General features: G+C 39.4%; 1 protein-coding gene across 8 annotated transcripts in view; it reads left to right on the top strand.

Moving 5' to 3' along the window:
- Nucleotides 1-13,960, top strand: part of MAST4 (microtubule associated serine/threonine kinase family member 4) — a 618,638-nt gene that overhangs the window by 535,788 nt on the left and 68,890 nt on the right. For all 8 annotated transcript variants that reach the window (XM_069556213.1, XM_069556212.1, XM_069556211.1 and 5 more), the window contains 2 exons: nt 3,783-3,852; nt 9,176-9,254. In XM_069556213.1, the coding sequence (XP_069412314.1) occupies nt 3,783-3,852; nt 9,176-9,254 (149 nt within the window). The remainder of the gene's footprint in view (nt 1-3,782; nt 3,853-9,175; nt 9,255-13,960) is intronic.

The raw sequence follows: 13,960 nt of genomic DNA, 5'->3' as shown, positions 1-13,960 counted from the left end.
GGAGGACTTCTCCAACCTAATTACAAAGCAATCAAACAATTTAATTAATCTGGAAATCACTTTCTTAACAATAACTGCCTCCAAAATGAGGCACCCCGTGTAGCTCCGTTAGGTAAGTACTGTTTTGATGTACTGCCTGTGTGTTCGCCATGCCAGTTCCCCCTGGGAATCATGGAGTTAATTACCTATCCAGCGCCTGCCCACCCACCACTAAGGTTTCCTTTACCAGGTCAGAAGCAGCGGTCTGTAAAGTGTCCTGGCACTCAAACATCCAAGAGCCAGCAAATCCCTTCGAACAGCAGGATTTGAGTTATAAGCAAGTGTTGCACATATGGGCAGAGAATTAACTGGCACTGGTTTTCATCTGAGAGTCTCGCAGGTATTGCTTTGCAGATGGGTGGATAAATTCAGAGAGCAGTGCTGTACACAGTAAAGGTCAAGTATAGGACTCTGGTTCCACTCCATCTTGTTTTCTTGTCCTGGGAAAGTGCTACAAGTGTCCAGAGCAGTCTGGTCCTCATCTCCAAGTGAAGAATGTATGAAGGGTGCTTTATATTTCAGTCTGTTCTAAATTAGTGTTATTGTGTATCACAGAACAGTATCCCTACGTCTTCAAACACAACACACAAATCAATGTTTGTTTCAAAGAAGAACAAAGGCCTCAAAGATTGAGGTGTGCCTATCTAATCTACTCATCTTGTCATTTCTCCCTAAGGAAAATTGAGGAATTTTCTGTAACAAACGACACAGAAAGCTCTAGAATACTCGTCGGTCCTTTCCCTCTACTATTAATACTGCCCCAGTTCTCTCTAAAAGTTCCCAGTTAGTGTGGAGCAGGCATCCTCCCCGTCTGCTAACCTTGGAAGCATCAGTTAGTCTGTAATCGTTTTCATCACTTATTTTTGATCCATCACCAGTTACACTTGGTTTGGTCACCAGAACATGCTTTCTGTTGGCTTTCCACACCCTAATCCAGCTCCTTTTCCTTGGCGACTCCTCTGTCTACTCAACATACTCACACCAGGTTAAAATATCGAGCGCCTCTTTTGCGTTCAGATTTCTCTTAAGCCTTCCACTGCTGCTGCTGCTGCTGCTAAGTCGCTTCAGTCGTGTCCGACTCTGTGCGACCCCATAGACGGCAGCCCACCAGGCTCCTCCATCCATGGGATTCTCCAGGCAAGAGTACTGGAGTGGGGTGCCATTGCCTTCTCCCAGCCTCCCACTAGGTAGTACCAAAACATGTACTCATTGACTTGACCAGTCTGAATTCCCTGATAGCAGAGAGTCTGTCTCTCTACTGCATCGCCTAACTGTATTTGGATTGATTCTGTCCCCTTCCTGAAGTCCTTACGTTTCTTCTCTTATCCTGAGCTTGCTGAACTGCCCTCAAATTAAGCTGCAATCTCTTGTCCTCAAGGAATTACCAAGTACTCTAGTTTATACTGCCCTTGTTTTCTCCGCCCACTGTACATAAGGGCTTTTGTGATAATGTGGGATGTGTGTGTTTCTATCTCAACTAGCTCTTCAGTGTGCCCAGAAACAAGAAGAAAGATCTGTGATTAGTAGGAGAATACAAATGGCTATATAACTTAGAGCTGAGGAATATTTTCAGTGTATGGGCCTGGAAAGGCCACATAGAATGAGAAGGCAAAACCCAAGATAAGAAATGGTTAAGGGTAGCCCTGATTTTTTCTTTTTGGCTTGATTTTTTAAAGAGTGGAGTTAACCTACCTCTCTATCTCTGTCTCTGCCCATTCATCCTCAGTATGACGGGCCACCACGTATTATAAGATGTTACATGGTTTCCTGGAGGGCCGCTCGTTAAAATCTGTAAAAGTGAAAAGGTTCTTAAGATAATTCCTGTTTCTGCCTCCTTCAGATTCTTCAAAATATTTAATAAGCTCCCTCTACTTGTTCTGGTTGATCTCATATAATCTCCAGATATAATGTTCTCTTCACAAAGAACACAGGGCTCAGAATTTGGTGCCAAGTTTCATTGGCCTTATTATTTATTCTCAGGGATTAGAGTAGTAGGGATTGTTCTCAAAATGCCTTGGCTTCAATCAGTTGTTTTGTTTCTCATAATTTACTGATAGTTTGCTCTGTGTGGGATGTGAGCAAACCAAATTTTTTTTTTCTCCCCAAATAAAAACAAAATCAACCCAGAGATTTCTGGCATTTAACCTGTTTTCCTTTAGAAACAAAATTTCTAGCCATCTTGAAATCAAGACCTTTTAAGGAATATGAAGAGCAATGCGCAAACTAACTAGAGGAGGGGCTGGGGGAATGAAGGCTGTTGGGAGAAGTTCAAAGAATGTAATTTAGCTGTGTAGATAAAGGACAGAAAGGGTCCTGGATTACCGGATGGCAAAAGCAGAATCCATTTCTCTAGAGGCCCGAGAAACAACAGATGCAAAGGCATGATAAATTTCATTGCAGCAGGGGGAAAATGCTTCTTGATTCTCTATCCATAAAGAAAGGGGCTTTTCAGCACTTCCCAGTTAAGTGACTTTAATTGTGCTGTCTGTCATAAACTTAATGGCATCTGTTGATACCATCACTACAAAATCTGCAACTTTAAGTTAACTGAAAAGTTTCAGTAGAGGTGCAGCCAGTCCAGAAGTAAAGGTAACACTGAAATTATCCCCTTCAAGGTGTTAATCTATTCTTTTTGCACATGGGTCATAGATTGGTTACCTTTATGGCTGGGTGCCATTTTGTGTCCCTTCCACCTAATTATAAATTGTCACGTCCGGTGTGAAATCAGCAATGTGGCAACACTGGCTCGCTGTTAAGGATTAAACACGTCTTCTTGATTTATTTTCTGTGTTTCAAGAACATGCAGCATCTGTTTGCAGCCTTTCCTAACCTCCTTGTTTAAACCGGCTACAGTCCCATCCGGTCCTCAGGCCATTCTGCCAGCCTAATTAACCATGCAGAGGGAAGCAGAGTGGTCTGGCCGCCTTGGGCCTCCCCTCACCTGCTGCCTGCCAAGCCTGCCCAGTGATCAGCAACAGGTTGCATGTTCTGGTGGGGAAAGTAGCAAGCCTCCAGACGAGCTGTCACCTTACATAACCATCCATGTTCCACCCACCACGTAAGAACCTGGGGAAGACACCTTCTGCCAGCCGCTGGGTGGCTGTGGCTTTACAGGCAGCCTGGCCAGTCATCCCCTCAGCTGCCTAGGAGCAGAGGGACTATTGAAGAAGATACTTCTGGGCCTCTAGGCTGGGTCATTTGAGGTCTGAACTGCTGGGGTTCTCCACAGTATTTTATGCCATGTTCTGACATTTCTGCCTTTAAAATATGTGCTTTGAAGAATGAGGATTTATTGAGACCTCAGACTTTTCTTCTGTTTCGGTAAATAAAATTACCGAGGCTGCCTTCCTAAAGTGGAAAGCCTCACCCTCCCAATTGAAGATCATCTTCTCTATCTATCCTACTGTGGAAATGTTAACATCTGGAAGTGCAGGAACCAAGACATATGTATGTATTCATTATTCTGTGGGACTGAAATACTTATAGTATGCAATATATGGAAGTCTGTTGGTTGGTGACATGGGTTTGTTTATTCATATATTACACCCTTGGAAAGTTGTGCTGGAACTCAGGCCAATCCCTTCCTCTCCTCCAAATAAAACAAAAGCAGTTTTTGAGGCGATGGACATTTTACAAAGGTGTACAGAAGCTAACTGCTAAAGAGAAGAGCGTTCTGGATGTAGCTAATGATACAAGAATTAAATCTTCATGTCATTTTTTTTTTTCCTTCTTTCTCTCTACAGGAAATAGCCCTCAAGATAGTCCAAGAAATTTCTCCCCCAGTGCCTCTGCCCATTTTTCATTTGCACGGAGGTAAGAACTTTTTGTGAGTAGAGTGGTAACGTGTTATGCGGAGAAACCCTCCCCCCTGCCCCAGTTCCTCCACTACCCATTAGAGTTATAGATGCCTCCCTTGGTCCTTCCCTAGATAGTGGGCTCCCACTAAGGGCAGAAAAAAACATTTTCACCTTTTCTCCCATCCCTAGTGTAGCGTCTCATACATGCTTTTGATGTTCAACAGACTTTTACTGACTTATCCGAGCTTATATTATAAGGATTTGATTCATCGTGTGTCCTGGTGCAGTTGTCATTGTTACTGAAATACTCAAAAATAAATAAATAACTAAAAATGGCCTTACTTGGCATCACAAGGTATAAACTCTTAAGATGCCTCTTTCCCTGAGAGCACCAAGCCAGCAATTTAGTGACTTTCCTGAGTGTTTTCTCTTCCTTTCTTAGTTAGAATTGGACTCCAAGTATCAAGGCTATATGTCTCATATCTGGGTTGGTGAGTCACAAGGAGATATTGTTGCTCGGAGGATAGTGGGCATACGATCTGCTACCAAAGCTTTTGTCTTGGGATCACCTACTGTGATTTCTCCCAGTCAGAGATGTCTGCACAGCCTCCTCTTCTGAGTGTGCAATTAGTGTGCTTCCCCTGTCTCATTCAAATCTTCACTTTCCTCCATTCCTCTTCCAGTCAGGGAAAACACACAGAAGACAAAATTGCCCCTTTAGCCGGGTTTCTGAATATTCGGAAGGAATTGCTGTTATGGTCCGAATGTCCTGCATAGTTATTACATTTTGTTCAGAGAGCTAATCATACCTTGAAATGAATTAAGGTAACATTTAATCAAGACATACAGGTAGGTTAAAAAAATAGGTTTAACACATTATGTGCAAACCTGCGGTGTCATCACCGCCGTTTGTCATCACGTAATGTGTTTTCTGTTACTAGGTCCAGAGGAAAGGATCTGCTTACAGTGTATTTGTAGTTCCTGATAATTAAGCTTCTCTTGTCTAATCACACATTCGCCACCACATGGTAAATGCCTATGTGTACCAGGCCTTCCCCATAGGGAGCACAAAAAGTAATTGAGATGTGATCTCCAAGGAACTTTCTGAGACCCACACCCTGGTTTTCCCCAATTCCAACTTTGATTCTTTCAGTCCTCTTACAGCCTGTAAGCACTGTAGAGAAAATGTGACAGTTAATTGGTTCCACAAAGGCTGTGTTTGTCCAGTGAATATTAATTCATGATGATGCTACTATTCTAAATGAAAAGGGAAATCCTATAAAAATTGGTTTAAAAAAGAACACAGCATAGTCCTTAAAATACATTTCTTTGAGAAAAAAAAAAAGGTGGGGGAGGTGGTGGTGGAATGCATTTAATTACTTGAAGTAAAAAGAAAATGCACATCTCATAGCCTGTTTTTAAATGTGGCCGAAATCAGTCTTTTAATCCTGCCAGATTTACAGAAATGAAGAGAACCTAATAATTAAGTGGCTGACTAGAGGACAGATGACTCTGGTTTCTGTGCTATTAAAAAAAAAAAATACACAAACCCCCAGGCATGTTAATTTTTGACAAATAAGCTGTAAACCGTAACAGAAAATTATCACAGGAGACCTCTGGTTCATTTTGCAGGAATTTCCAGATGGAACTCACTGCACAGTCTTCAAAAAGTATTAATTTAGATTAGGACTTGAGTGATCATCTTTTTAAACTTTTATTCAAGTAAACAGAACCTGTGTTTTCTATGAAAACTGAAATTGGCCTATTTTTAACATCTGGCATCTTTCTCTTCCATTTTAAAGTTGATTTTTCATTCAAGAAACATGGAAATTCCACTCATGGGTCTCCATTCCCTACCATTTGGTATGCATTTCTGAGACCTTAGGAAGTAATGCCATTCTGGGAGTCCCACATTTTATTATTTTGTATATTCAGTTCAACATATGAAAGAGATGGCCCTATTTTAAAGATTATTCTTGGGTAAAGTGATAAAGGTCGGACTTATGAATCTTTTCTGACCCTACTTATAACATGTGAGAATTTCCCTGCAGTATTCATCTCCTGGTAATGTACTAGTTGCAGTTAAGACTGGGAAATAAGACAACACACACTTGTTTTCCATACCATCTAATGTGTGTCTGAGAGTGAAATTATCAAGTTAATTTTTTTAGTATTGGATTAAAATACTAGGATGAAAATGCATGTCATAGTGTAGTGGGTTTTATCTGGAACAAGGAAATACATTTGTATTTTGCTAGTAGCTGTGATCATTGTTATTCAATTGCTGAGTCCTGTCAGACTCTCTGGGACCCCGTTGACTGCAGCACACCCAAGCAGTAACTGGGATACTGAGTTACAATCCACCTGCTTGTGGGGTCGCTTGATGTCTTCCTTGGTGGTAAAGTGGAGGTGATGACGTTGGTCTGCCTTCCCCAGAAGTTGTGTATAGGTTTCCATATCATACCTTGCCTTCACTTCCTTAGAAATATTGAGAGAGCCCTGAATAAATGCTGGGGATGTCTCCTGGCTGCTTAGTTGTTATTTATCAGGTGAAATATCAGAATGTATTTCCATAGACAAATTAATGAAACAGATTTGCCCGCTGAGGTCAGGTCATGAGACGCTCATTGAACACAGGTGGGCTGAAGTTACTCTGGTTACGTTATATTGGCATAGTTCATCTTGTTCCCATATCAACTAGACCATAAAATGTATCATGCCAGATGACTCCAGCAAACAAATAATGAAACCTGCTTCCTCTTTATGCAGTTGTAATAGCCAGGTTGATACTGGAACTTTTCTTTCTTCCTTTGTCGTACACCATATCAATCTAACTTTTTGTGGTTGGTATTGAAATGATGGAGGTTTGCGGGGAGGGGTGGGTTTTGAGCGGGTTGTTTTTGTTTGTTTGCTTTTGTTGTTGTTGTTTTTGCTAGTCGCTTTGTAGCCTGTGTTCCCATCAGATGTTTTTCTCATGTTACTTTTTCATTTAGTTTAACATTGAAATTTCCACCCACAAAGGAAACACACTTTCCAAAAAAAAAAAAAAAAGCCTTGTGGCTTTGGCAAGAATGTAGTTTTGTTTTCAGGTAATGTTTTACTGGTAGCTGCTACAAAGAAAAGAAAACATTATTAGTAGGATCCAAACTGTACTTCTGTGGATAGCTTTCTTCAAAAAAAGGGCATGCTATCTCTTAGAGCACATATATCGCAAATATAGGAAGTTCTCATGTGCCGTTGTCACGGTAATGAAAATGCAGTTGGTCCTTTGTGTTCCATTTGAATAAATAGACACAGACAACTTAGGGAGCTTTATGAGACATAAATTATTTCTGGGCCGTGGCTATACAGAGTGCTGAGCACATTCTTGTTTAAACATCTTTCTAGTCATGTGTTTTCCAGAGTAAGCAAATGTAATTTATGCTTCAGAACTAATAAGAACATGTCTCCTCTTGGAGTTGTTCATTCATCTGAAATATGGTCACTGATACCTGAGGGAAAGGAGAGGTAATGAATCACAGAGCAGAGTCCTGGTGGGGGAAATGGTGTCCCTCACTCTTTCCAAAGACTAGTTTCTGATAATTGCTATTAAATGGACTGAATAATTCTTTGAAAGCCATATTCTTTTAAAAATTGTTAAAATAGAGAGTCCAGGCATAGGTTCTTAAGTCTGTAATAATTAGCCAAATAAGCCAGGACCAGCCTGTGTCCGTTTAATTGATGGTCAGTTGTCTTTGGAAACATATTATTCGAATTAGTTTCTTCTTAAATCTTTTAACATTTTAAATTGTATAAAATTATTTCTAGAGAACTTGTGGCATTTATTTTCATTCCTTTTATCTGATACATTTACAAACATCTTATTTTGCTTGTTTAAAAACAAAAAATACTTGATTCAGTTGTCCTCCAATCATGGTCACAGAATTGACAGGTGAATTTTACTAAAATCTTAACATTGTACTATTTCTGTGATTTATCCACTTGAATTTCTCATTTTGTCTTTGTGGACCATTTGCATTTATTGGAGATAAAAATAACATCCATGGTGACCTATGATTATATTCTCCTTTGATTATAATTTAGGCTAAGATGTCAGTTTTGTACATAAACATGTGATTGTGACATTTCTCAAATTCAAGTCAAATTCTGAAGAATTCCCTGATGCCCCCTTATAGTGAACATGTCTGTGGTCAGTTTGGTCTGCTCTTATCTCTCACTTGGTAAATTAATATAAATCATGAATTACAAAAAGGCTACATATGGTCAAAGAATACAGTATAGCTCTTTAGAAAAGTGTGTTTTTCCTTTTCTCCCCATGGCAAATGTGTGTATATTTATCTTCACCGTGTTATGTGATTTTGAAGGCATAGTCCTATTCAAAATTGCTAATAAAATAGTTATTTTATTATTTCTAGTAAAATAATCCTACTTTAGCAACAGGATTGTCATCACTGCTTTGACAACTCATCTGAGACCCTTGTAATGATCCCGATTAATAACTATAGAGTTCAACCCAGAAGCTATCCATCCTGTTGCCATTTGGAGATAAAAACCTTATTCTGTTAAGACTCCTGACAGCTTCACCTCTGTGACTAGCACAGGTCACTCTACTCTGCATTAGCTTCTACCATGAGTGGAGAATTTTCTTTCTTCACTCCCTGTCACTGGCCAGAGCTGGGCCACACACTCATAAACTCTGAAAGAGGCATTTGCTGGAACACTTTATAAAGCTAGGTCATGTCAGAAGGTAATAACTCTTAAGGGATTCTGAACACAAGGTCAGTCACTTTCTTAGTGCTAAAGTTATTTGCCACTTAAGGCTGGAGCCGGCCACGAGCCCCTGATCCTCCCTTCCTTTGGTGTGATGAGTAGGATTGTTCTCTTGAAAGTAATAAGCTGAAAGTCTTTAAGATGCGGTGGAAGTCCCCAGAGGCTCTTATGCCATGCTGGAACTCAGGCCCTTCCAAAGATCGTGGCCCCAGTTACCAGTTTCCACATAGGAGTGTTTTTCCTCCTGCCTTTCTATTTTTATTCATCTGAATCTGCTGAGTCCGACCAATGTAATTATCCCTGGTATTCATTTTGTCAAAGTGTATTAGTGAGAGATCAATAATATGGATCAACCCATTCACTTTCCACTTGTTTGGGTGTATTGATTCAGTTTAAATAAGCGTCAACCTGCTGTATAATGTTTGTTTACTTTGGCCCTTGCTGAACATTTCCACATCCTCATTGGCTGTGTTTGTGCCATTTGTTCGACTGAGAATACTCGGCTTCCCTGGGGTTCCCGTGTAGCCCTACCCCAGTGTTGGCCTAAGCTAATCGCACTTTCTCACCAGGACTGATGGACGCCGCTGGTCCTTGGCTTCTCTCCCCTCCTCTGGCTATGGGACAAACACTCCCAGCTCTACGGTCTCTGTAAGTGCCCAGTTTTCCTCTTGTCTACCCCAGAGCTCTTGCATGGGCAGCACTTTCTCTGGCTGTGCCCTGATAGGGAGGAGAGGATAAATTCTGCATGTCGGCCCCTCCGAGAAGGCTTCATATCAAATGATGAGCTGACAAACGCAAAAAGGACATACTCTTTGCTGCAGGCTTTTAAAGTATGGTGCACAAATTGAGCAAGTCCCCAGATCACAAGTTGGGAGGAGACTGGGAGCTCTTGTTTTAATACTGTTTGGTGTTTGGGGGGAGGGGAGGGAACACAATCTGGTTTTATTGCTTTGGTTCCATGCCAGTGATATTAGTACTGAAAATGCCATTAAACGTTGATGGCCTGGGTCATTTTTTTCTTGTATGGCTTAGATGTAGAGTTCTGTTTTGTTTTGTTTTGTTGTTTTTCTCTTTCAAAGAAAAGAAATGGCAAGCCTTAAATTTGTACCTTCTGGATAAAAACTTTCTTTTAAGGAGAGATTAAAAGAACTTAGCAATAGGTTAAGATCAATACAGAGACAAGATGAAGCCATGGAAATGGGACAGAGGAAGAAGAATACTGTTGCCGCAAACTACAACATTTCAACAAGAGCCCTAGCAATTTCTGAAAGTGATTCAGCGGCTTGGATACTTGCCTTCTCCATTTAAATTAGTGATATTGTGGGATATTTGTCTCTACAGAGCTTTATTTTTTTTACTTTACTTTTTTTTATTGAAGTGTCATTGATTTACGATATTGTGTTAATTTCTGCTGTACAGCAAAGTGATTCAGTTACACACATACGCATATATACACTCTTTTTTATGTTCTTTCCATTATGATATATTCCAGGAAACTGAATATAGTTCCCTGGGCTATACTGTAGGACCTTGTTGTTTATCCATTCTTTATATAATAGTTTGCATCTGCTAAAGACTCCCTATCTGTCCCTCCCCTCCCTCCCTCCCCTTCTACAGAGCTTCTACAGAGATTTAGAAGCTGGTGGTCATTTAGAAGGACCTAGGACATGGTGTAGGTCAATCAATAAGTACCCAGTGGAGCAGTCTGAAAGCTCTTGTGCTAGCTAGGAACGTGGACCTGATGGTTTTAGAGCCGCTTCTGAGTCATTCTCATATTCATTTTGTCAAAATCTTTGGTTTATTGCAAAGGGGTATCTATCTTTCCCCTCCCCCATAAACCCCAGCACTGTGCTACGCATATAGATTCACACTTAATATAAGTGAATTGAAAAGAAACTGTGATTAAATGTATAAATTTTAATTGGTATCACCAGTGCCTTATACTTTATGTTTCCAGAGTTCCAGATGCAATGTAACATGGGTTTTCTAGAGCAAAACACTGGCCTGTTAAAATCTGTTGGATTATTTTTTACCATATTCTTATAATATTTTATTGAGGAGCAATAATTTATTTTCCTGTCCATTATTCCATTGTGTTGTGGTATATGGGTTAATTGTCCATGTAGATCATTTCTGTGAAGCATCCTGACTACCTGGAATAGTTTTGGTGACACTTCAGCCTCACATCCAGGAAAGGACATTCAAAGCTCTTGAGTGGCTTCAGTGGATAGAATTATCACTAAATGATGGTAAACAAAGTCAGCCTTGTTTTTTGTGTGTCAGTAAGCATCATTGTTTATCATTAGCCCATGTTTTAGATCTTGAAAGCATTGGCTACCACAGTGTGAAAATGATTGCTGAAACTGATTGACCAGAAAGCAAAAAAAGAATAAGGATTTATTCTTCCCAGACTTGTGAGCATCTCCAGTTAGAAGCCAACCACCAGTAAACAGAGTACTTCTCCCATTCTCCTACATTCTCTCATTGAATCATCCCCATCCCCCAGATTTATATCTTCTTTCTTGACTTCAAATCCTTTTTATTTTAACTATATCACCTTGCTTTGCCCTGCCGTCAAGTCTTATTATATATAGTTTGGATATAGAAGTTTCTCTTTTGCAAGAAAAACAGGGGAGCATGCAGGATCTTTCTTCTTTCTGTCTCTAGCTAGTAAATCAATGTCATTTTTAAAAGTGAATCTAAAAAGTGAGGGTGAGCTACACAGACGTGGAGCCCATTTGGTACAAAGTACTTTAGAAATATTTTTATAGACACTTATTATGTGCTAGGTACTAGTCTCACTGTTTACAATGCATTGGCTCATTTAATAGTAAATGAAAAATTTGAAAAAAAAATGAAAAAATATAAATTGTAAAATTTAATCGACTTGTTTAATTGTCTCATTTATTTGTAGAAACATACTTTATAATGTAGTTGCTATTGTTTTCATCATTTTTTGGCTCAAAGCTCTGAGGCACAGAGAATGAACTGAGGGGCTGTTTACTAACCCCTGTGTTGTAGCAATAAGAATACAGTAAGCTTCTCAACCCTGGGCACTTGACTTTTTAAAAAAGGCATTCACAAGGTATTGCTTAAACCAAACTTGATGATTAATAAATCTGACCTGCCCATCTGTCATGATGTCATTGCTGTCCCTGACTTACGTATGTGCCTGAAGAAGAAGCTTTCTGAGACAGCTTTTAGTCACACACACGTATTATATGTTTCTAACAGCTTCTACCCAGAGGTAAGGCAGCTTTTCTCTTAGGTGTTTATTTTATTGGAGAAGGTCAGCCAGTCAGTCAGTTCAGTCGCTCAGTCGTGTCCGACTCTTTGCGACCCCATGAATTGCAGCACGCCAGGCCTCCCTGTCCATCACCAACTCCCGGAGTTCACTCAGACTCACGTCCATCCAGTCGGTGATGCCATCCAGCCATCTTATTGGAGAAGGTGGTATCATATAATTGTGGATCTCGCATTCCTCTTTTCCCCTTCAAAATCAAATTGTAACTTCCAAAATGACAGTCATTTTGAAATGTATTTTTGAAAAGACATTGCAAATAGATTTTTGAAATGTAGGTGCTCTAAGAAGTTCAGTTATTTTTTCCTCTTTATTGGCTATTGATAAAAGTGATAATTGAAAATTCGAAATGCTGGTTCTCATTTTCTTCAGTTTCTTTATGTTCTTGCCCTTTAAATGTTAGGACAAAAAAATGTGCAAAGCTGCTCAGCAGTTGCAATTTTTTCTTTTCTAAGTCTAACCTGAATCACTTTTGGAGTCTCATTTTCTGGGTTAACTGGTTGTGATTAAGTTAATTAGAAATGATTTTGGTTATTTTTTAAGTAAAAATACAGAATATATATGGATAAAGTCACAAACACTTTGAAAATACAACTAGTTTTACAGATGTTTGTTGTTAGCCAAGTTCCAAAGTTGCTAATGCTGAAATGTAAATACCATGTCCTTTGGGTATTATAGAAACTGCAAAATTCCCAAGTGTTAAAATGCTTCATTCTGAAATTGAAAAGATTTGGTCATATGAAGTTAATCAGTCCTTCCTCAGGATATTTAGTATTGCTGCTTCTCTTAATTTCAAGTTTTGTAGTTAAAGTTAATTTGAGAAACTTTTCCAAAGTAATATTCAGATTATAATTTTTAATTTTAAAATAAGTAATATAGAATTATATCAGTCAGAAGACATCTCCCATATATTTCTCACAGATAAATTATTTTCTGCTGGGGGAAAGAATAAAAATAAGAGTATAAATACTTTAAGGTCTGACTATAAAATAATATTACTTTGAGTAGAAAACTACACGTACATATGAATACTGTCCTTTGCAAAATGCTAATCTTGGGAAACTAGATTATTTGAATGATATCATTACTCACAAGATTTTGGGGAAACTCTTCTAATTGCCTTGAGAACTAGAAACAGTTCTTTTTGTAAATCTTCACTCTTTGAAAGTGGATTTAATTTATGATGTAGTCAGAAGTTATATATACAAACTAGTTGGGTGATGAGACTTATTGGCACCAAATTTAGAGAGCATGGTAGAAATATAAAGTCATGGGACTTAATTTATTGAGGAATTCCAAACTAATTCTTGAAACTCTAAAGTCATGGGACTTAATTTATTGAGGAATTCCAAACTAATTCTTGAAACTCTAGTAGAAGTACCATTGCAAGGATGTATTGACCAGCAGAGGTATCTTTTCAGTAAGCTTGTGAGGTCCTAGGGACAGCGCCTGCAGCCTCTTTCACTGGTCCCTGATCTTTGCTGGAACTGACTTCTGGACTGACCCTCTGCTGTCCATTAGTGATTCACTCTGGGGGCCCCTGTTTGATACCTTTTGAATTCCCAGGCTGTTTGGAGAGCCTCCAGTTGGTCCCTGTTCCATAAACTCATCCGGTGTCACTTGGATAGTGTCACCCTTTTCCCATTCACACCTCGTTTGTCCCAACTGAGAGGAGGGACGCTGTTTCCCCAGAGAGGCCCTTTGCCTCTCATTTCAGTAATACTTTTCCCACCTCATCATTCATTCTAACATGCCCCCATCAGTAAGCCCTGGGCACGTTGCTATGGAGTTCAGTCACATGATTATGTATATGGTATAACCACAAAGTTTTCCGGTTGGAGTTAGCACCTGTAAACATTTTATTACATTTGCTACAGCTATTTTTAACATAAACTTTTATTTTGATTAACCAATAAAATATTAAAGTGGAAATAAAGCCCTTCCTGCACAGACCTTTTCTCTTCCCTCCTCCTCAGAGGGAATCACTCCCTAAAGTCACTTGTGTCCCTCTCATGCAAGCACAGGTTCGTAATGCCTTATGGGAAACTCTTTA

Source organism: Ovis canadensis, chromosome 16 (genome assembly GCF_042477335.2).
Source record: "Ovis canadensis isolate MfBH-ARS-UI-01 breed Bighorn chromosome 16, ARS-UI_OviCan_v2, whole genome shotgun sequence".
NCBI lineage: Eukaryota > Metazoa > Chordata > Mammalia > Artiodactyla > Bovidae > Ovis > Ovis canadensis.
This window is presented reverse-complemented; position numbering and strand designations above follow the sequence as displayed.